A 23,458-nucleotide genomic window follows, 5' to 3' on the forward strand; every position below is an offset into this window, starting at 1 on the left:
GTAGGAGATGCAAGATTGAAGGCCAGCAAAGAGACTGCAGCAGGAAAGATAGATTTGAGAACCACTAGTAAAAGGGAAGTTCAGAAGTGGGGAGGGACTAGGGGAAAGATAAGGAGTTCAGTTTTGGACATGATGAGTTTAAAAATGTGGTTTGAGATATCTAATAAGCAATCTAGAGGTTAAAAGAGAAGTTAGTGCTGGATAAATAGACCTGAGGATCATTTGCAAAGAAATGATAGTTGAATCCATGGAAGATGATAAAATTATCAAGTAAATAGTCAAAGGCAACTAGGTGGTACAGTGGATAGAGCATCAGACTTAGATTCAGGAGCACCTGAGTTCATTTATTTATTTGTTTGTTTATTTATTTTTGCAAGGCAGTGGGGTTAAGTGGCTTGCCAGAGGTTACACAGCTAAGTAATTATTAGGTGTCTGAGGAAAGATTTGAACTCAGGTACTCCTGACTCCCGGGTGGTGCTCTATTCAATTCGATACCTAGCTGCCCCAGCACCTGAGTTTAAATCTGCCTCAGACACTTAGTGGCTCTGTGACCCTTAACTTAATTGCCTTCCTGCCCCCTCCCCCCCAAAAGGTAAAATAACATAAAAGAAGAAGAGAGGAAATTCTAGAACACAGTACTAGGTGTTATCTTTAGTAAATATGATCAAGTCCTAGTTGAAGATCTAGTAAATGAGACTAAGAAAGAAAACAGGTTAGAGGAGAATCAGGATAGATTAAGGGTCACAAAAAAAGAAAGAGGGTATTTAAGAGAAGAGAATGATTGACATGACAAGGGCTATAAAGAGGTCAAAACAGATGAGGACTGAAAAAAGGATATTACATTTAGCATCTAAGAGATCATTAGTAATTTTGGAGAGAACAATTTCAGTTGAATAATGAGTTGGAAATAAGACAGTAGAAAATTATGAAAAGAGCAGGAAGGAAGGAAACAGTCACTGATTATAGAAGATATCTTCAAGGAGCTTAGCTACAAAAAAGAAGATATATGGGACAAGAGCTAGCAGAGATAGATGAATCAAATGAAAGATGTTTTTGAGGATGGGGAAGACAAAAGAGTATTCCTTAGGGAATAGAGAGGCAGCCAGCAGACAAAAAAAGATTGAGGATAAGTGAGAGGGTGATAGAGAAGACAGGATGCCATGGGATCACATTAGAGTTTGCCTTGGTAAGGAAAAAAGCTGCCTTTTTATGTGAGACAAAGGTCAGGGAGGAGATATTGATGGGAAGCACTTGAGGGATATGAAATGAGGAAGAGGAGAGAAGAAGGAGCTCTTGGCAAATGGCCTCAAATGTTATCAGTAACATTTGAGGCAAAGTTCTCAGCTGGGAGGGTGGGAGGAGATTTGGAAAGGAAGGAAAAGGTTTGGAAGAGCTGCTGTGTTAAGTGTAAGTAAGATAATGAGGGAGGTGGAAAAGGTTGTCTTGTAGGGGAGGTTATATAACATGAAGTTGTAGTGGACTAACCCAAATTGTTTTGTGTTTTTTTCAGCTCCATTCAGAAGTATAGAAATTAAAGATGCTTTGATTTATGAAAAAAACTGTAATTCATTTCTGGTGCTCTTCATAAAATCTGTAGTTCAGAAATAGAGGGAAATTACAAAAGAAAATATAGGCTAGCATGCTGCCAAAGTGATCAGTTTTCTGAAAGAAAAGTCATTTCTTCAGCCTGGGTACCCTTTTTAGTATCTCCCATTTTATTAAAAAGAAAATAATAAAATTAAATCATCTGGCTTAAATAGTGACCAATCACTCTAATAAAACATATCTTGGAAAGATTCACAGTTAGAGATGAGTAAAATGTGATAGGAGGAAAAATGACATAGGAGCAAGGCAATGGATGGTAGCAGTGACCAAGGCGGAGACAACATTATAAAAGGGCTGAGAACAGCGTCTACATCATCCTCTTCTCTTGAGCTCCTGTCCCTCTGGTGAACTGATTCACCAAGAGGTCAAGATAGAAAAAGGAGGAGCCAGTGGAGAGAAGATAGCCTGGGAAAGAACTAAAAGGCAAAGTATTGTTGATGAAGTAGAGTTGGGGTTACAAGGCAGAGGGAGGGGAAATGACAATAGATTGTGATCAGAATAGGGAATTTCTGAATTCATGAACATGGAAGATATATATTTGTGAATGTCGGATATAACCCTTCTGTGTGGAGCTCAGTTGGGGTGGAGGAGTGAGATATGGGAAATGAAGTTGAAGTACTGTAAGTTGAGTGCAGTTTCTGTCATTTACAACTCTTAATGACCCCATTTCTTGGCAAAGATATTGGAGTGGTTTGGCACTTTTCTTCAGTTCATTTTAGAGATGAGGAAACTGAGGCAAATAGGGTTAAGTGACTTGCCAAGGGTCAAGTGTCTGAACCTGGATTTGAACTCAGAAGACGAGTCTTCCTGACTCTAGGTCTGGCATTTTATCAACTGTACCATCTAGTTACCCTGGTACATGTGTGTATGAATATGTATACTGCAGTCCCCAGGAGAAAGAGCAGGTTGGCCCCAGATCATGCAGCCTAGGAAGGCTCAAGTAGTAACAACCAGTCAAAGGGGTGGGTTGGTCATAAATCAAGGACTGCCTGAAACTGGGCAGCTGATCCTTTTTTTAAAGAAAAAGAATTTTTACTTACTAGTTGAAGTGAGGGGAAGCCAGAAATACTTACACTTCGGTGATACAACTGCCCGAGGTTTGCTGGGAGAGTAAACTGCTTTCTTATTTCAGCTGATGAATACCTTTGATGAAAATAAGATAATATTAATTAAGCAGTTGCTTATAGAAATAAACCCATTCATGGATAATCCACAATCATCATCTGACATTCATATAGCTCTTTGTAGTGATCTCATCTGAGTCTCACAAAAGCCTTGTGAGATAAATTAAAGGAAAGCTCTACTGCCATTTCATAGATGAGGAAATAGACTGTCTTGCACATGGGCATATGATTAGTAAATGTCAAATTTGGAGTTCAGACTTAGTTTGTTTCCAAGTCTTCCTTCACATTGTTTCAAACACTTTAAAAATCTGTAACTTAGCTATAGAATATTCATTAATGATAATGATAAAATAATGATAACAATAATAATTATAAACAATTATAAAGAATCTGTACCTTAGCTATAGAATATTCATTAATGATAATGATAAAATAATGATGACAATAATAATTATAGACAACTAGCATTTATATGGCACATTAAATTTTGCAAACAAATTTGCATGTATTATTTCTTTTGATTCTCTTAACAGCCCCATAAGGTTTCTGCTCTTATCCCCATTGTACAAATGAGGAAACTGAGGTAGAAAGTAGTAAAATGATTTGCTCAGGGTCACACAGCTTGGATTGTGTGAACATGTAGATTTTTTTGATTCTTATTCTAGTAATCTTGTATCTACCACCACCACCATCATCATAGCGACCATTTATTTGATTGATGCCCACTATGGACTAAGCATATAATTATTATTATTTAATTTGATTCTAAAAATAACCCTTTAAGATAGGTGCTATTATTAGTTTTACAGATTAGAAAACTGAAGTTAACCAACTTGCCCAAGGGTCATTTATCTAGTTAAGTTTCTGAGACTTGAACTCCATGACCAGGACTTTATCCACCACCCCACCTAAGCCTAGATACAAATGCTAGGTTAATTTATAAGTGTCAGGATCAACCTTCCTACTCCACCCTAAATGAAGGTCCAAGCCACTAGGGTCTTGAAATCCTCCTGTAGTTCTCTCTAGTTGTCTAGAAGAGACTTTCAGGACACTGACTTGGAGGGAGGCTAATCAGAGATTAATCTGTCACCATCTGATAAAGTCCCCAAAGCAGATTACAAGGATTCCTGTGGAGACTAACCATGTTTTCAGAATTAGTCAGCTAATCATTACAAGCAGTTATTAAAAGATTACTATGTACAAGACAGTGTTAAGTGCTAGGGATACACAGTCAGGGAGCATATATTTTAAGAGGGAAGACAACCTGTAAATAACTAGGTACGTATGAGATACAAAAAGAGTGGCTAGAAGGTAAAATCAGAGACGTCATCAGCAGTTGGGAGCACTGGAAAAAATTTCTTCCTTAAACAGAAGGTGGAATTTACGCCTACATCAGATATTAAAACTATTCTGGAGTAAAACAAAGGAGTCTCAGACCAACAGCTCACTATCAAATCAGGTAACAACAATTCAGCTTTTTTTTTTACCTTGCTTAGCTGATGAGAAAAACCTTAAACCAAAGAGTTAAGTAAAAATTTGCTCTCACTCCCCTTCCTCTAAGTATTTGAGTTGTCTTGGTTACCTATCTGGGATGTGGCTGATCTCTACCCTCACTCCTACTTCCGTTCCCTGGCCTAGGGAACAAAGTTCTACCTGCCCTAAAACCACAGCTTTTGGGGCTGGGTTGCTATTTCCAGACTTCCCTGACCCCTACTACTTGATGCCACAAGACTCTCCTGGGGTCAAGCTTCACCACTGTTTGCTAAGATTGCTATCAGTCACGTACTGACTAGCTACCAGATCTGCTGATCTACAGATCCATCTCTGATCACCTGCTCCAACCCATCAAATCTGTCTGATATCTAGTCCCCACCATCCTCTACCTGCTGCATTCTGATACTGACAGAGCCCAAGTTATGTCAGTTTATATGGGAAAAACATATTCAAATATTCATAATTCCAACATGGAGTGTGATAGGAATGCATCTCTTTCTCTCCCATCCCTGTGTTTCCACTCCATAGCAATGATAGGGCTCACAGGCAAAAAAAGAAGATAAAGACCAAGGATGAAATAGGAATTTTAATGTGGCAGCGGAAGTATCGGATAATTATGTAAGGGAGTGTGGATCAGTGAGTCCATCATGAGATGTAGCCAGAGCATAGGGTTATCCACTTCTCCTGGCCCACGTTGATTCTGCTCTTCTCTCTCTAGCCAGCACTGGTGACTAGTGCTGAAGGAGCCTTCTTGAGGTTTCTAGTGAGATGAATTATTCCTTTTCCATCTTCTGCCCCCTTTCTTCTCCTTGCCTCCCCCCTCCCAACCTAATCTTCCTGTGGCTGCCTCAGCTAGAGGCCAAGCCAGATGGAACCTTATCCATTGAGGGACAGGATGGGTTCTGAAGAAAGGACAGAGGAAAGGACATTTTTAATCTTCCACCTCCCCTAGGAGCAGAGAGAAAAAGAGTAGAGCAAGGGATGGGGGTTGTAGTATAGGATGGTGATAAAAATAGCAAGATGGGTATCTTCTTTGCCTCCTCCCTCCCCATTCTCTGTGCCAATGCCTATCTTGCGCATTTAAGAAGAGTTTGGTGATATAAACTTTAAGATCTTTTTCATTTACAACAATCCCCCCTTCCCTAACCTAAGCCAAGATGAGAAGAACAAAAAGAGGCCTGTTCAGGCCTTGCAGTTGTTAGATCCCAAGGAGGGGAGGGAATTCCCCCAGGGAAGTTGGAGGACAGAAAAGGGGCATATTTCATTTATGGAACAAATGAAGGAAGTTCTGAGCTGTTCATCTGGAGTAGGGACTAATAGTTAAAGGGGAGAAGCTATATGGGCACATTTGAGGATATTACAGAGGGAGTCATATCACAAAGTGGGGGTTTAATTATTGCATCAAAAGAACCTTGATGCTGTCAGGGTGTCTCTATCCAAGTAAATCACAACATCCCCAAACCTTATAAAATGGCATCACGAATTTCTATGGTCAACCTTCCTCTCTGACATTATCTTGTGGTCAATATTCTGAGAGCTCTCTATCTTTCTATCTCTACACATATACATATATTGGCAAAGAAACTGGAGTGGCCATTTTCTTCTCCAGCTTATTTTTCACAGATGAAGAAACTGAGGTAAACAGGGTTAAATGACTTACAAGGGTTACATTAGCTAGTAAGTGTCTGAGGTCAAATTTGAACTCAGGTCTTCCTTCCTAATTCCAGGTCCATTAGTTGTAAATAGATTCATTCATCCATCCATCTGTCCACTTCTGTATAGATCTATCAATATATCTATCTATCCATAGAATACATTTATACTTATAATACATATACATCAGATACTTAAACAAGTATATAACCAAAAGACAATAGTAAGTAATCAGCTATTCACTGATCCAGTTGAAAATAAACTTCTTGAGAGTATGAATTGTTTCCCTTTGTATCTCTAGTGACTAATATGGACTATTATTTTCTACATACAAGGTTCTTAATAAAAGTGTTGTGGAAATTAATTGTCATAAAGAAAAACAAATTTGGAAAAATAATCATTTCCATATTGATAGATATCCTAGAAAATGTATGTAAAAAGTGTAATGTATATAAAATCTATCTTTTTCCATATTTATTTCCATTTTAAAATGGTTTAAATGTAGAATCTTTCATTAGCAACCTTTGACCTTAAACAGTTCTCACAATCTTTCCTATTTCTACACAATGATTTTACAGCTTATCTTTTCTAACCTTACAGAGTTTTTATGAGGATCAAATAATATTAATATATGAAAGTACTTGTTAGAGTTTATGAGCATAATTAAGAGAACATTATATAAATTAACAGCAATATTGTTTTAAGAACAACTTTGAGTGTCACTTTGACTATTATAAATATCCAAATTAATTACAAAGGACATATGAAGGAAGATGCCATCCACCTCCAGAGGAAGAACGATAAACAGAAGTATGTATAGAATGATTTTACACATACATACATACATATCTAATGATAACCATCTCTAGGGTGTGGGGGAGAAAGAAAAAAGAAATTTACATGATAAAGTTATATATTTAAAAGAAATAGTAAGTTGCACATAATGGATTTGTAGCTTCACATGCAATCATTTTTTTATTATACTATTATGAAAATGCTTGTTTTAGTCCATAAATCAAAAATAAAATAAATATTTTTTAAAGTATAAAATACTAGGCAGCTAAGTGGTGCAGTGGATAGAGCACCGGCCCTGGAGTCCAGAGGACCTGAATTCAAATTCCACTGCAGACACTTGATACCTACTTAGCTGTATGATCTTGGGCAAGTCACTTAACCCCATTACCTTGCAAAAACAAACAAAAAAAAAGGGTATAGTGCACCAATAACTTGGAGAAGAATCCTTTATTTTACAAGAACTTCTTGAAAAACCAGAAAGTAATCTGGAAAGTAAATAAGGTTTAGACCAACATCTTACACTATATTTCACAATATGCTCAAAATGGATATATAATATGGGGGTGGAGAAAAGAGAAAGGAGGACTTAGACAATACAACAAATAATGTTTTATTTTAAAAAGCAATTATATATATACATACATATATATATATATATATATATATATATATATGAAGACTACAGAGAACATGTATAGATATATCAACTAAATAGAACCAAGAAACAGTATATAGAATGACTATAATAATGGAAATGGAAAGAACAAATAAAAAAATCAAGACTGATAGTTGTGTTAATACAATGACTAAGCCTGACCAAGAAGAAGAGATAGGAGAATGAATCTTACCTCACCCCCTCTTTCTTTGGAGAGGTGGGGAACTAGGAGTGTGGAATTCTGTATAACTTGACAGACTCAGCTGAAATGTAGGTTAGTTTTGCTGAACTGATTTTTCCCCCTCTTTCTTTTTTATCCTTTGCTAGTATAAAGGATATCAGGGAATAAGAGTGAGATACATACACACACACACACACACACACACACACACACACACACACATATATCCATAAAAAGAAAAAAAAATCAAATGCAATAGTATTCCAAGAATGATTATTCTCCAAACCTGGGTTATGAATTTTAAATTTGACTGATTCTAAAAATGACTGACCTCTCTTGACTTCTTTGCCAGTGCCCCTATGGGCAGTGTTTCTCCAGGAAGTGGTCACTAACAACAAGAAAATCAAACAAATGAGACCACTGACGAAAAGAGCAAAGCCCCATTCTGCCTGATCAATATTATAACTTGTCTAAAATGCTGAAAAAACTCCAAACCAAAATTAAATTGAATATTATTTGCTTTCATGGGTGGCTATAACCTACAGAAGTTAAGAGAACCAATAGAAAACCAGGGATTCAATTGAATCTTGTTGTCTATGACCAAGCTGACTTTTTCCTCTGGTGGGACTTACTTGTCCAGACTCCAAGATCTCTTGAGCAATATGTATATTTTGTGTTTTATACAGCCCTTATAAAAAAAAAAAATCTTCTTGCCAGAGTGAGGGTTTTTTGGGGGATATATGAGACCTTCCTGGAAAGGATGTGGCGCTGTAATGGAATCAAAGAATGGACTGAAAGATGACTTTTGGGTTCATTTTGAAAGAAAAATCTATTGTTCAGGGCTAAAGCCACAGAGAAATGTCCTTTCACCAAGAAAGGAGAACCTCCCTACCTTTCAGTTCTCCCTAATTGTTAGCTTGTATTAATGTTAAATGTATTTATAAGATGATTTTAAAAGACTTCACTAAAGTTCTTATCTAGTGCCTCACTGATTTGTTGGGAAGACCTTGGGCCAAGTCTTGTGTCAAGTCCTATTTAAACTGGAGAAACTTGACAATGACTCATATGTTTGTCAAATCAATCAATCAAAAAATATTAGGCAAATGCTTATTATGAGTCAGGTACTATGAGAGGTTTTCAAGGGTTTACAATTTAGTTAGGGGAGAAACTGTGAACATATGTAGACTATCCTAAAATATTGTTTTAGGGCAATTTTAAATGACTACAGATTATTAAAGTGTATTTTTTTCGTAATGCAAAAGTGAATACATATATGTACAAAATCGATACATGTTAATTTTTGGAATAGATATTAATACCTCTAAAATCTTTATCTAGAAGATGATATTGGATCAGAAATTTTATAAAAAGTAGGGATTCTAAGGAGGTAAAGATGAGGAAGAAATGAATTTCAAGCATAAGAAACAGGCAATTAAAAGGCATGGAGATAAGAGACAGGTGTTATGAATGAGGAACGGTTTGAATAGGTTTTGTGTTTGAGAAAGGGAGTAATGGATAATAAGGAAGAAAAGTAAGATAAGGTTGGTTTGTGAAGGACTTTAAATGCCAGAGTTTGTATTTGATACAACTGGAAATCAAAAGCCACTAAAGTTTGAGTAGGATTTCAACATGAAACAGTCTTATATTATTAATCTAAGGACTACTCTGAGTGCAGAGTGGATTGATCATCAGAGGGATGGACTACTAGGTGATGATTTGGGGGGAATGGAATTTGCTGCAACAATTACTGAAACCATCTATTTTAGAGTAGAGGGGATTGTAATCTATAATAGTTGAAGAAGGACCTACACTGAGAAAAAAACATGGATTTCTGAAGTTAAAAAAACTGCTTAATTTACCTTCTTTCCTCATGTTTGGCAAAATTGCCTAACACACACACACACACACACACCAGACATCCAAATTGCAATAGATTAAGACATAGATTTACAAAGCTGGGAACAATGCTTGAAGTCATTCAAACTACCTGTTTGACTACCTGCTTCACCTTTGGTAATACTGTTGATCCTTGGGTTCATTCACTAAATGCATATTACTTCTTTCCCTTTTGAATGACAGGAAGTCAAAGAGAGCTGTCCAGACCATTGCCCTTTTCATTTGAGCTTTTTCATTGTTGTTATTCCTTCAGAAAGGTGTGTACAAATGACATAGTTCAGTGAAAAATGGAGCAACCTTGTAAGTAGGGAAAAGAACTTGTGTAAACACCAGTTATTATCATTGGCAATGAGACTTCAGACCCAAAAAAGAATCAAGAGCTTTGGAATGTCTGCATCTAACCTCTTCATCTCTGCCCTGTCTACCTTGAAATGGGAAAACTGCCTACACAAATACAAAAGCATAGAAATTCCAAAATTGTTATTTGGCCTGCCATCAAGTCCCACGCATAGTACGGTTTTGCTTTGTACCAAGCATTTGGCTTTGAGCCCAGATTACACATCTCATGAGATATTTTTCATGAAGCTAAATTTGGATCCTAATAATTTTTTTTGATCTTTAATGCAGTCTAGGAAAAAGCTCAGTGCTTTATAAACATCATCTTCTCTATTTTCCAAAAAATGCTCTTTTAAGAGGAATGAAGTTGTATCTAATCTCCATTTAAAATAGAATTGTATCCATAAAATTAAAGGTATGATATGGTTTAATCACCAAAGCTAATTTTCTTTTAGGTTTTTGCAAAGCAAATGGGGTTAAGTGGCTTGCCCAAGGCCACACAGCTAGGTAATTATTAAGTATCTGAGTCCACATTTGAACTCAGGTAATCTTGACCCCAGGGCCAGTGCTCTATCCACTGTGCCACCTAGCTGCCCCTGCTGCTTCTACTTTCAATGGATTCCAGAGACCTACTATCTATTATGTGATATCTGGGCCAGCATGGCAATGCATGCAACAAATCAAGACCCAAGGTTTTCCCGCAGAAGTAGAGAATCAGAATATCAACACTTTGCCATTATCTTGTGCTTGGGAAAGTGGAATGGAACATCACTCAACAACTTGTACTTCAGCTAGTATTAATGTATAGATGCTATTTGTAGCCATTAATTGCAAGTTTAGCTTGTATTAGAGCATTTTGGGGGACCATTAACTTAATTCCTGCTAGAGTTTTTAAATGTTTTAAGAACAGGGTTGGCACAAATGCAACAATATGGAAGACTTGGAGATGGGGTCACACTTAGCTGTGTTCCTATGGAAACTATTTGGATATTTGTTTTATATGGATTTTTATTCACTTTTCAAATATGCTTCGAAAGATTGCTAAGCAAGCATTTGTAGCTCGTACAATGGCAGAATGGGATTGAGTTTAGTGTTGTGACCTGTTTTAAAATAAAAAAAAAGTATATATATAAAAAAAAGAAAGAACCTCAGAGTCCAAGCCTTTCAATTTATAGTTGAAGAAATTGAGACCCAGAGCAGTTGTTAGGTGTCTTGCCCAAGGTCACAAAGCTAGTAAATAGTAGAATTGGGAATAGACCTCTAGGATCTTCTATACCTCTAAAAATTCTCTGATGCTGAAATCAAGAATTCTTGAATATAAAAGATATAAGAGTGACAATGTAAAGGGTTTGCTGTTGTGAATACTGCATTTAAAACAGGAGTTTCTGTCACAATTCCAGGGAATGAACTTATCCAGAAGTATCTCAAAGATCTGAGTGAATTTTGATGTTTTCTTGTCTGATGTATATGAAGTAATAAATTGGAGATAAAATAAATAATAAATTAAGGGAATGGAAGGAAATAAAGCAGTTTACAAAAACAGCATGTGATTCCTAAATGTAATAGTTGGCACACATAGTATGTATAAACAAATAAACCTGGGGAAGTACTTCCACTAGGCAAATTGAAACCCATCTTTGACTTATTAGGTAAATCCTAAAGTAAGGATTATTAACCTGGGGTTTAAAGACATAGATTTCAAAAAGTCCATAAATTTGGATGAGAAAATAATTAAATTTTAATTTTTATTACTTCTAACTGAAATTTAGATTCCCTTCAATTATTTAAAAACATTATTCTGAGGAGAGGTCTATTGGCTATACTAGACTGCCCAAGAGGTCCATGACACAAAAAAGATGAGAAACTTTATCCTACAGATAGGATAAATGACTTACCCAGGATCATACAAACTGATGGTAAACATCAAAGTTAGAAACAAAACCATGATCATCCTGACCCAACACTCCCTCCATTACAAGTAATAACTTCTATCACATGAATGGTAAAGTTTCATTATTAACCACTCACCTCCTGGTTATGGGGAAGTGGGGTGTCAGATTATTTTTAAAAGTCATTAGAGAGGGGCGGCTAGGTGGCACAGTGGATAGAGCACCGGCCCTGGGGTCAGGAGTACCTGAGTTCAAATCCGCCCTCAGACACTTAATAATTAATTACCTAGCTGTGTGGCAAGGGCAAGCCACTTAACCCCATTTGCCTTACAAAAACCTAAAAAAAAAGTCATTAGAGCTTCAGACTCTTACTAACTGTGACTATGGACAAGTCACTTAACCAGACTGCCTCCAGGGAGGAATAAAGATAGTTTTATTTATTAAATATTAAAAAAAAAGATTCTCCAAAAATTGTAAGTTTATGACAAAATGAATACAAACAAGCCTAAGTATAAAATTACAAAGTATATGTTTGAAGAATATGAAGTTATTATTATAACTCATATTATTATTCAAGGGGATAATATAAAAGTGACTTTGCCCTTTCATAAAAATACCACCTGGACTTTTGGATTTCTGGGAATCTTGGTATACATTTTATTTTAAAATTCCAAATTCTAAAATTCCATCGACTACAGGTCACATTTCTGTAGAAAGCTCTGTTGATAAAATGAAAACCAAAATGTATGCCTTCAAAAACTATATCATGGGGCGGCTAGGTGGCGTAGTGGATAAAGCACCAGCCTTGGAGTCAGGAGTAGCTGGGTTCAAATCCAGTCTCAGACACTTAATAATTACCTAGCTGTGTGGCCTTGGGCAAGCCACTTAACCCCATTTGCCTTGCAAAAACCTAAAAAAAACAAAACACCAAACTATATTATAAATTGCCTGATGGTGTTGTCTTGCTACCATTTTAAGAGTTTTATAACTTTTCAAGAATGCTTTCCTGTTCTTTTCATCAGCAAAAAGAGCATAAATGTATAACTTTTTAGAAATCTTTGATTCAACATGTACAAACAGAGAGCAATCACAGAGAGCAATTAGCACATTATTTAAAATAATAGAATTCATATGCTTCTTCCTTAGAGGAGAATTCAAAATGCTTCTTAGTTTGGCAATTTCTCAAAATTATTAAAAATATGTTTTAGATTATTTAAAAGTTTCATTCTTCCCACTGTAAAATTATATAGAAAAGTGAATTATGGGCAGCTAGATGGCACACCCGACCCTAGAATCAGGAGGACCTAAGTTCAAATTCAACCTCAGACATGTAATAATTACCTGGCTGTGTGACTTTGGGTGAGTCACAACCCCATTGTCTTGTAAAAACCAAAACAAAAAAGTGAATTACAAACTCTTGGAGGATAAAGATTGCAGTTTTGTTTTGTTTTTTAACCCTAACACTTAATTTTTTTTAGTTTTTTTTTGCAAGGCAAATGGGGTTAAGTGACTTGTCCAAGGTCACACAGCTAGGTAATTATTAAATGTCTGAGGCTGGATTTGAACTCAGGTACTCCTGACTCCAGGGGCAATGCTCTATCCACTGAGCAACCTAGCTGCCCCAACACTTTAAATAGTGCCTTCTGCCTTTTTTTTTTTTTTTGCTGGAATTCAAAGGTAATTTATTGTCTTAAGCAGTTGCCTGAACAACTGGGTAGGAAAATGACTAGTCCAAGTTTCCATAGCTAGCATGCTTTTGTGGAAGCACTGAACATAGTCCTTCCTGACTCCAATACCAGTCTGCCATCTCCTAAACCACACCACACTTTGCACATAGATGTTATTTTATATTTGCTGAAATATTTTCCCCAGTGTTTTTTAACTTATGACACTTTTATGAATTTGATAATCATATGTTGTAGGAAAGGTGGAAGGGGTGTCTCTTAATCCTAATCTTAGATTCAAAAGCATCAGTTCTCCTTTCTACACTAATTAAAAGACCTCTCTAGGCTCAGAGCAAAAACAGTCAAAGGGAAGTGAGGAAATTCAGGATATTGCAACAAGCTGAGAACTTCCACCTAAATGCTAGGCTATATTGCTTAGGAAACATTATTTTAGAAGACAATAATGTGATGCAATCAGGACTGAAGGTTCTTATGTATCATGACTTGCTATTTGCTCATGAATCTAAGGATAAATTTGAATAATTATATGGTGAATTTTACAATAATAATACTAATAAGTTACTGTGATATAACAGGGAGTTAGGGCTCTTACATATTATTATTTGTTATTTGCTCCTGAATCAATGTATGAAGTTAGCCAATTACATGTAGAAATAATGATAATAATGAAAAAGGGAAAGGGAAGGAGAAAAAAGGAAGAGAAGTTACTGTGACATAACTAGGACTGAGGGCTCAGATATCATGTATTGCTATTTATTAATGAATCTATGGGTAAAAGATGGACAATATATGGTAAATTTTATAATAATAACAATAGTTAACATGTTAAAAAGTCATTTAAAGTTTAAAAAATACTTGACATTCATTATATCATTTGATCTTCTCAGCAACCTGGATGATATATGTGATGATCCCTGTCCATTTTAGAGACAACAAAACTGAGTTGAGTGACATGCTCAGTCTCAATAACTTATACAGAAGCTCCTACATTCAATGGTTCTTTTGTCCTTTATTGAACTTTCCAAATAACTTATGTATTGGACAGGGGGCGGAGCCAAGATGGCGACAAGAAGGGATCCAGTCTTAGGAACTCTCTGATAAAATTCATCAGCTAAGGACTCTAACTAAACTTTCCAGAGACAGAACCCACAAAGGGACCCGGTGAGGCAGTTCTCCTACTCAAGGTAACCTGGAAAAGAGTAGAAAGGCTCTGCTCCCCAGGGTCAGAGGGGCGGCCACCCAGAGGGGTGGCCCCCCGAGGGGTGGCCCGCCAGAGCCAAAGAACTTCAGCATCCCGGAGGCAGCCCCAGGGCGCTGGGAGCTGCAGCTCACAGCAGTGGGGGAGTCTCCTGAGCTGCACCCTGGGGAGCACCGGGCACAAAGTGGGGGAACAGCCCTCAGGGCACACAGCCAGCAGCTTGGTCTTTCTTCAGCCCAGATGGGGAAACAGAAGCAGGCGGAGCCGGTAAGCAGGAGCCCCCAGGGCATGAGCCCATTGAGCTGAGGGAGGGGAGTGAAGAGAGCCTGTGAGCTCTGTCCTCTGCCCCTGGAACAGGACTCTGGGGCTCTGACCACATTCAGATCCTGTTAGCAGTCTAAGCCCCCCCACAGAACAGCAGGGCCCCCCCCACCTCAGCCCCGTGGCAGAGTGGGGTGCTTATGGTCATTCAGAAACCAGGAGGGAGGACAGAGCCTCACACACTGAGACCCTTGTGGGAGTGTCCCAAAAGCTCAGGAAGCACCCCCAAACCAGGCCCAGGCCGGGAAAATGAGCAAGCAAAGAAACAAAAGGAAGACTATTGAGAAATATTTTGCAAATGAGCCCAAGAAGGATCAAAATACTCAGTCTGAAGATGAGGAAGCACAAGCTCCTGCATCTAAAGACTCCAAGAAAAACAGAAATTGGGCTCAGGCTATGACAGAGCTCAAAAAAGACTTTGAAAATCAAATGAGGGGGTGGCTAGGTGGCGTAGTGGATAAAGCACCGGCCTTGGAGTCAGGAGTACCTGGGTTCAAATCTGGTCTCAGACACTTAATAATTACCTAGCTGTGTGGCCTTCGGCAAGCCACTTAACCCCATTTGCCTTGCAAAAAAAAAAAACCTAAAAAAAAAAAGAAAATCAAATGAGGGAGTTGGAAGAAAAACTGGGAAAAGAAAGGAGAGAGATGCAGGAAAAACATGAAAATGAAATCAGCAGCTTAGTCAAGGAAATCCAAAAAAATGCTGAAGAAAATAGCATACTAAAAACCAGCTTAGGTCAAATGGATAAAACAGTTCAAAAAGTTATTGAGGAGAAGAATGCTTTAAAAAGCAAAATTGGCCAGATGGAAAGAGATAAGAAAACTCTCTGAGGAGAACAAATCCTTCAGACAAAGAATAGAATTCAGGGAGATTGATGAATTTATGAGAAATCAGGAATCAATACTTCAAAACAAAAAAAAATGAAAAATTTAGAAAAAAAATGTGAAATATCTCATTGAAAAAACAACTGATATGGAAAACAGACTTAGGAAAGATAATTTAAAAATTATTGGAATACCTGAAAGTCATGATCAGGAAAAGAGCCTTGATATCATTTTCAAAGAATTACTACAGGAAAATTGCCCCGATATTCTAGAAGCAGAGGGCAAAATAGGAATGGAGAGAATCCACTGATTCCCCAGAGAAAGAGATCCCAAAAAACCAACCCCTAGGAATATCATAGCCAAGTTCCAGAACTCCCAAGTCAAATAGAAAATATTACAAGCAGCCAGAAGGACACAGTTCAAATATTGTGGAGCTGCAGTCAGGATCACACAGGACTTAGCAGCAGCTACATTGGAAGCTCGTAGGGCTTGGAATACAATATACCGGAAGGCAAAAGAGCTTAGAATGCAGCCAAGAATGAACTACCCAGCAAGGCTGAATGTCCTCTTCCAGGGAAAAAGATGGACTTTCAATGAACCATGGGAATTTCAAATGTTCCTTTTGGAATGGCCAGAGCTGAACAGAAGGTTTGATCGTCAGATACAGGACTCAGGTGAAGCATGGAGATTAGAGGAGAGGGGGGAAATATGAGGGACTTAATGAGGATGAACTGCATGTATTCCTGCATAGAAAAATGACACTGATAATACTCATATAAACCTTCTCAGTTAATAGAGCAGGTAGAGAGAGCTTTTATAGTGGAAGCACAGGAGAAAGCTGAATTCGAAGATAAAATAAGGTATAAAAATGGAGTCAATAGAAAAAAAAGGGAAATGGAATGGGAGAAAGAAAAAGGAGAGGGGGAATAGTCCAAGATATTTCACATAAGATTTTTTTCATTACAATGAGCTATTGCAATGATATGGAAGGGGGGAGGCAAGGGGGAATGAGGGAACCTTTGCTCTCCTCAGAGATGGCTAGGAGAGGAAACAGCATATATACTCAATGGGGTATAAACAACTGGAGTAAGAAGGAGCGGGGAGCAGGGGGAAGGGGTGGGGATGTGAATAAAGGAGGAGAGGATGGACCATGGGGGGAGAGTGGCCAGATATAACACATTTTCTTTCTTATTTCTTGCAAGGGGCTGGGATTGGAAGGCCTGCCCAGGACCACGGGCCAGGTGGATTCTGGGCCTAAGGGGTGGTATGGGGGCTCAGGGCCTCTTGGCCCCAGGACCAGGGATCTGTCTGCTGTGCCACTCAGCGACCCTACAGCAGAGTCAGAGTGAAAGGAGAGAGAAAATAGAGTACATGGTAGTGGAGAAATAAGAAAGGAGGGAGTTGCGATCAGCAATGGCAACATTGGAAAAATATGGAAGTAACTTTTGTGATGGACTTATCATAAAGAATGAGATCCACCCATGACAGAGTTGTTGGTGTTGGAACAAAGACTCAAGCACATTTTTTGTTATTATTATTTGGGGGAGGGTGCAGGGCAAGTGGGGCTGGATGGCCTGCCTGGGGCCACGTAGCGGGGTGATCTTTGGGTGTCTGGGGCTGGATTTGGACCCAGGTGCTCCTGGCTCAAGGGCCAATGCTCTGTAGCCACCCCTACTATTATTACTATTTTATTTTATTTTGAGTCTTTTCTTTCTTTCTTTTTTTTTTTTTTTTTTTGCAGGGCAGTGGGGATCGGGTGGCTTGCATGTCACATGGCTGGGTGATTGTTGGGTGTACGTGGCCGGATGTGGGCTCGGGTGCTCATGGCTCCAGGGCTGGTGCTTCGTCCATTGCGCCACCTGGCCATACCTACAATTATTACTATTTTTTTTATTTTAATTTTTTTCTCTCCCCTTTACTTTTTTCACCCAAGCAAGTCTATCTATATTCATGGGGGAGGAGGGGTATTTTGTTTACTTGTAAACAAGAATATTTTATTAATGTAAAAAAATTTGTACAAAATGAGAATAAAAAATAAATCAAACAAAATAACTTATGCATTGCTCCTCAGTGATTACATTAGTATGCCTTTCCAATATTTCTAAGCAATGTTGAAAATAATACCCAAGGGACTGTGCATATGTGAAGAGATGGAAAAGATGTCAAAATTTTCTCTATAACCCCACACAAGGGAAAATGTTTGTTTTGTCTCTGGAAACCTTCTCAATTAACTATAATCAAGTATAAGGAAAATTTAATGCACAAATATAGTTCAGTGCCATTTACATGGTTTGGCATCTTTCACAAATTATTCTGATATGGCAAAAATTTTATAATTTACTAAAGCAGCTTTATATGGATTGGACTATATAATAATATTTTCTTAATCATTTTCATTTGGACATTTCATTTAATTGAACATTTCTAATAACTAGTAACTAATGTTTCTAGATCTTTTACATTTAATTTTTTTGGTTACCTTTTAAGTTCCCAAATGTCTCTTCCTCCTTCCCCACCCTTCACTAGAGAAGGTCATCATTTGACACAAATCTGTGTGAATATGTATGAAATCATACTATGCATACTTCTATTTACCAGTTCTTTCTCTGGTTGTAGATAGTGACTTCCTTCATATGTCCTTTGTAGTTTATTTGAGTATTTATTTAGTCATTCAGTTTTCTTCAAATAATATTGTATATAGTATTCAATGTTCTCTTGGTTCTGCTCATTTAATTCTTTATCATTTCATGCATCTTTCTATGTTTTCTCTAAATCAACCAATTCATTATTTCTTATAACATTTTATCACAATCTTGTACCACATTTTGTTTAAATAATCCCCAATCGATGGGTATCACCTCGGTTTCTAGTTCTTTGCCACCACAAAGAGAACTGCTACAAATATTTTAGAATATATAGGTTCTTTTTCTTTTTTTTTCCTGATCACCTTGGAAAACGTAACTACTGATGGGTCAAAGGTCAAAGGGAATGCACATTTTTATAACTCTTTGGGCATAATTCTAGATTGCTTTCATGTTTTTTTTTAAGGTTTTTGCAAGGCAGTGGGGTTAAGTGGCTTGCCCAAGGCCACACAGCTAGGTAATTATTAATTATCTGAGTCTGGGTTTGCACTCAGGGACTCCTGACTCCAGGGTTGGTGCTCTATCCACTGCGCCACCTAGCTGCCCCTAGATTGCTTTCATGTTACTAGACCTTTTGAATGAAACATGAAATGAAAGGCAGCATGATACTTTAGAAAGAGTATTGGATTTGGAGGCAGATAACCTGCATTTAAAACAATCCTGCAAAGTAATAATAATAATAATAATGATAATAATAATAATAATAATAATAATAATAATAATAACAATAGCACTTATGTATCATTTTAAAGTTTGTAAAGAACTTCACAAATATTATTTCTTTTGATTTTCAAAACAACTCTGGGAGATTGATGCTACTGTTATCCTTATTTTACAGATGAATTTTACTATTCAGATTCAGAGAAGCTTTGAAGGAGTTGTATGAACTGATGCAGAATGAAGTGAGCAGAACTAGAGAAATTTCTACAAAGATTATACCATAAATGGAGACAACTTTTAAATACTTAAGAACCTGCACAAGGCCATGACTAATCCTGACCCCAGAAATCCTATTATAATAATGCTACCCACCAGACAAAAAGGTGGGTTCTAGGGGTACAAAATGAGAACCTTGTTTTCAGACAACCAAATGACAAATGTTTTTACTGACTAAATTTATTTGTTTAAAGGTAAGGCTTTCATTATGGGTAGGAAATTATAGAAAGGAGTGAGGGAAGCAATAATAGTGATTTTGAAAGAGAAGGAAAAGATCATTAACATAATTAGAAAATAAAATAGAGCAAAAATTAAGAAGGAAATACAATCAGGGAGTCCTGATTCTCCAATATTAAAATTTGAAATACATTATATTTTTAAAATTCTACATAACAGAAGCAAACAATTTCTTATATAATTGTCTCCCTTGCTCTACTCTGTATTTGGAAGAAATTATAACAGAAATTAAAACAGAAAATTTCTGGATTGCTTTTGAAAATAAGTAAAATATTGTAACTCTAAGTAGTACCATCAGAAACAGAATGTTACAAACAGAAGTCACATAGAATTAGACCAACATAAAGGGCTCTAGGATGCTACTTGCCTGGTTTCTTCCTACTAATAGCTTGGACTCAACTTCAAAAATTTCAAAAAGAAGAGTAACTTCATCAGTATGGAAATTCCTTCCAACAGGGCAGACTCTTCATGACTTCGTCATGCATTACATGTAACAAAAAATTAATTGCCTGATAGATTTATTGTATGAATGACTCTCTAACCATAGTTAGGTTAGTACCATGATGGCAGTTTATCACACATGTAAAGATGGACAATATATGGTAAATTTTAAAATAATAACAATAGTTAACATATTAAAAAGTCCTTTAAAGTTTAAAGAATACAGAATTTAAGCTTTACCCACATTCAAGAACCCAGGGTTACCTCCATCTCAGAAAGAGAAAATGGAGTAGTCTTTGCTTTAGGAATACTGAACTGATCTTCTTAGTTCCTAGGAGAAACAGTGATGTTTTGGATAAAGAGCTGATCTTGGGTTGATAAATATTGTTCATTTATTTTAATGAAGCATTGCAAAAGGAATGTCATTAAAAGAAACTTTAGATTAGGAAAGTTAATTAAGTGGATTAAACACTGTTGTTGTTCTATTGTTTCAGTCAAGTTCGACTCTTTATGACTCCAAAGATAGTGGAGTAGTTTGTCATTTTTCTTCTCAAACTCTTTTACAGATAAGGAAACCGAGGCTAACAAATTCCAGTGACTTGTCCAAGGTCACACAGCTATCAAGAAGTCAAATTTGAATTCAGGTGGAGGAGTCTTCCTAAAGCTATTCATTTCATCACCTAGCTGTCCTGGATTAAATACCACTAAACACCATTAAATGCCATTCAACACTAAGTGGTGTTCTTCCTTGACTCTGAAGTTAACCTCCATCAGCTACATTATGGCGCTTCTCTTGATAGGATGAGACTAGAGTTAGGTGGTGGAAAAGGATTAATGGGGGCAGATAACTGTCTTAAAAACTAAGTAAAGAGACTGAGACAGCTAGGCAGACAGACGGATGGAAGAATACAAAATATTTTGGTAGTTCTTCTCTATTTCTGATAGTTTAAAGTCTAAAGTTTTCTGTTTGACTTTCAAGTCCCTTACAATATGGCCCCACCTCAATCCTCATGATTGCCCAACTATAACTTCCATTTCGTTCTTACTGGTTTACTTTACTGATCACATCATGCCCATTCTTGCACTTTCTTTGCTGATATTCGTCCAACTTAGAATGTTCTTCCTTTCCCCCTCCATCTACCTGAATATTTCCCATTCTTCAAGGATCAGATCAAAGATGACAGATTTAAATTATAAGGCAATCAGAATAATAAGATGATTGAATGTCATGCACATAAGAATTGGGTGAAAGAAAGAGGAAAGGTTTTTGTTGTTGTTTTGCTTTGTTTATTTTAGTCTAGTCCTCCAATTACTTTGAAATAAGGCATTCCCAGTGTGGAAACTCCCTCCCCTATCCCAGTAACACAGATTGAAAATGCCTCTATGATTTATAGTCTTAGAGAGATGCTTGAATTTACTTTGAAATATTTTGCATGACTCCACATGTATAACCTATAACAAATTGCTTGCCTTCTCAATGATGGGGGAGAGGAAAAAGGAAGAGAATTTGGAACTCAAAAAAAGAATGTTAAAATTGTTTTTATATGTAATGGGGAAAATATTCAATAAAAAAAGAGATGCCTGGGCACAAAGAGATTAAAGTATTTTTTTTGTTCATGATCAGCAGGCCAGTATGTGTCAGAGACAGCACTAATTCTTCTTTGACTCTAAAGTCAATGTCTATCAGTTACATCATGGTGCCTCTCTTGATAGGGTGAGGCTAGAGTTAGGTGGTAGAAAAGGGTCAATGGGGGCAGATAGAACTACCTTCAAGACTTTTAAAGAAATCAAATCATTCTTCTAGAAGATAGTCCTTTAATTTATTTTGCTTGGCCCCAGAAAATAGAACTAGGAGCAAATGGTAGCCATTACAGAGGAAAATTTCAGCTCAACAATCGGAGCTGTCCCCAAAAAGCTTAATAGGTTGGCTTGATTGGTAGAGATTCTCTACCACTGGAAGTCTTCAAGTGGCAGACAAATATTCACTTCTAACGGTATATTTATGAGAGTAGTTTTCTTTTTCCTAACCTCCTAATCCTATTGATCAAATTTTTCTTATATAGTTCTACAGTATTATCTCCTCCAGAAGAACTAGGAGTAAAGCCAAAGCAACCCAAGTAATTCAGGTCCTAATGTGAATTTTTCAAGTATTGATGAAAGAACTAGAACATAAATGCCCTTATATTGGTCAGGAATTCAGATTTGTGCCTTGTCTATAAAACTACATTACTTTCCTGCTACTTTCTTTATCATAATGATGATGGATATTTATCTAATGCCTTATAGTTTGTGATCATTTAATCAATCTATCAACAAACACTTATTAAATAACTACTATGGGCTAAGTGATAGAGATAGCTTCTATCTTCAAGTCACATTCCAATGGGGGAGATAACATGTAAATATATAGGTACATACAAAATTCATACAAAGCAGACCACAAAACAGCTTTTGAGAGAAAAGGTGGGGGGGGGATGAGGGGATGAGACAGAAAAAACTCTTTTAAAAAGCTTCACTTAAACTGAGATCCAAAAGAAATCAGGAAAGTAAAAAAAAATTTCCATATATTATCTCAAACACAAAAAATCATGACAATTTTAAAGAGTTTTATGCAACACTAAGAGGAATTGTGACAAGTGAATTACACAGTTCCTTTAATTATGTTTTTGCCCTGGTTAAATTCCTTTGGATTAGGTGAGCATTTTTAAATAAAAACTACTGAAAATTCTTGTCTTTACTTTAAATGAATATAATATGCTATATGGCTGTAATAATACTGAGTATAACAAAGTTTCTAGGAATTATTTTTCTAGTAGAGGGATGGTTGGATCTATCCACATTTTCTCAGCCAGTCTCTCTTTCAGGATAAGTATAATTTGGGGTTTAATGGTTAAATTGATGTGTTAGCTAGTTTGTTTGTTTTTTGCCTGTGACCACAGGTTATATTTTCAATGTATATCCAGTAATCTCAGTCATCTCCTGTTTGTATATTTTGCAAGCTGATGGTTGAATAAAAAAACTATATATGATTTTATAGAAAATAGGAAAAGGCATGCATATAACACTTTGAAATTCATGAAATTAATTAATAGTAGGTTAGATTTAGTATAGACAAGAACTTCCCACCTATTATGAAGAACTATGAGAATATTATGTGATAGTGAATGGAGACAATCTAAATTACCTTCTTAGTGAATTAGAATCTTGTCTAGAAAAAGTGGAAAGGAAAGATCTAACAACTATTTCCATTTACTGTTATTCTATTTCTAAATTTATTCCAATACTCTTATTTGCAATCTCATCCATGGAGATGCTCTCTCAGGATATGCAGAGAACAACTTCACATGTGCCTGTTTATCCTCTTTGACTCATCCATGTTCCATAAAGTCACTACATTGAGTCTACTCAAAGGGGACTCCTGATAACACAGTCTTAAAAGGACAGTATGAAACAACCATGAAAGACTTAATCCACCACAGTTTCAGAAGATTAATAATAAAAAAAACTGCTCCCCATCTCTTGACAGAGAAGTCAATGGACAAA

General features: G+C 36.7%; 1 protein-coding gene and 1 long non-coding RNA gene across 4 annotated transcripts in view; one reads left to right on the top strand and one right to left on the bottom strand.

Annotated features, from left to right (window-relative positions):
* DOCK8 (dedicator of cytokinesis 8) overlaps window positions 1–23,458 on the bottom strand; it is a 306,811-nt gene that overhangs the window by 225,847 nt on the left and 57,506 nt on the right. For 2 of the 3 annotated variants that reach the window (XM_074196529.1, XM_074196534.1), the window contains exon 2: window positions 2,646–2,748. In XM_074196529.1, the coding sequence (XP_074052630.1) occupies window positions 2,646–2,748 (103 nt within the window). The remainder of the gene's footprint in view (window positions 1–2,645; window positions 2,749–23,458) is intronic. The other variant, XM_074196530.1, reaches the window with a different exon arrangement.
* On the top strand, window positions 3,770–21,553 carry LOC141495330 (uncharacterized). The gene is made up of 3 exons (XR_012470739.1): window positions 3,770–4,188; window positions 19,140–19,344; window positions 20,482–21,553. It is a non-coding gene; the product is annotated as an uncharacterized LOC141495330 (long non-coding RNA).

The sequence above is a fragment of the Macrotis lagotis genome, chromosome 8 (assembly GCF_037893015.1).
Source record: "Macrotis lagotis isolate mMagLag1 chromosome 8, bilby.v1.9.chrom.fasta, whole genome shotgun sequence".
Lineage (NCBI taxonomy): Eukaryota > Metazoa > Chordata > Mammalia > Peramelemorphia > Peramelidae > Macrotis > Macrotis lagotis.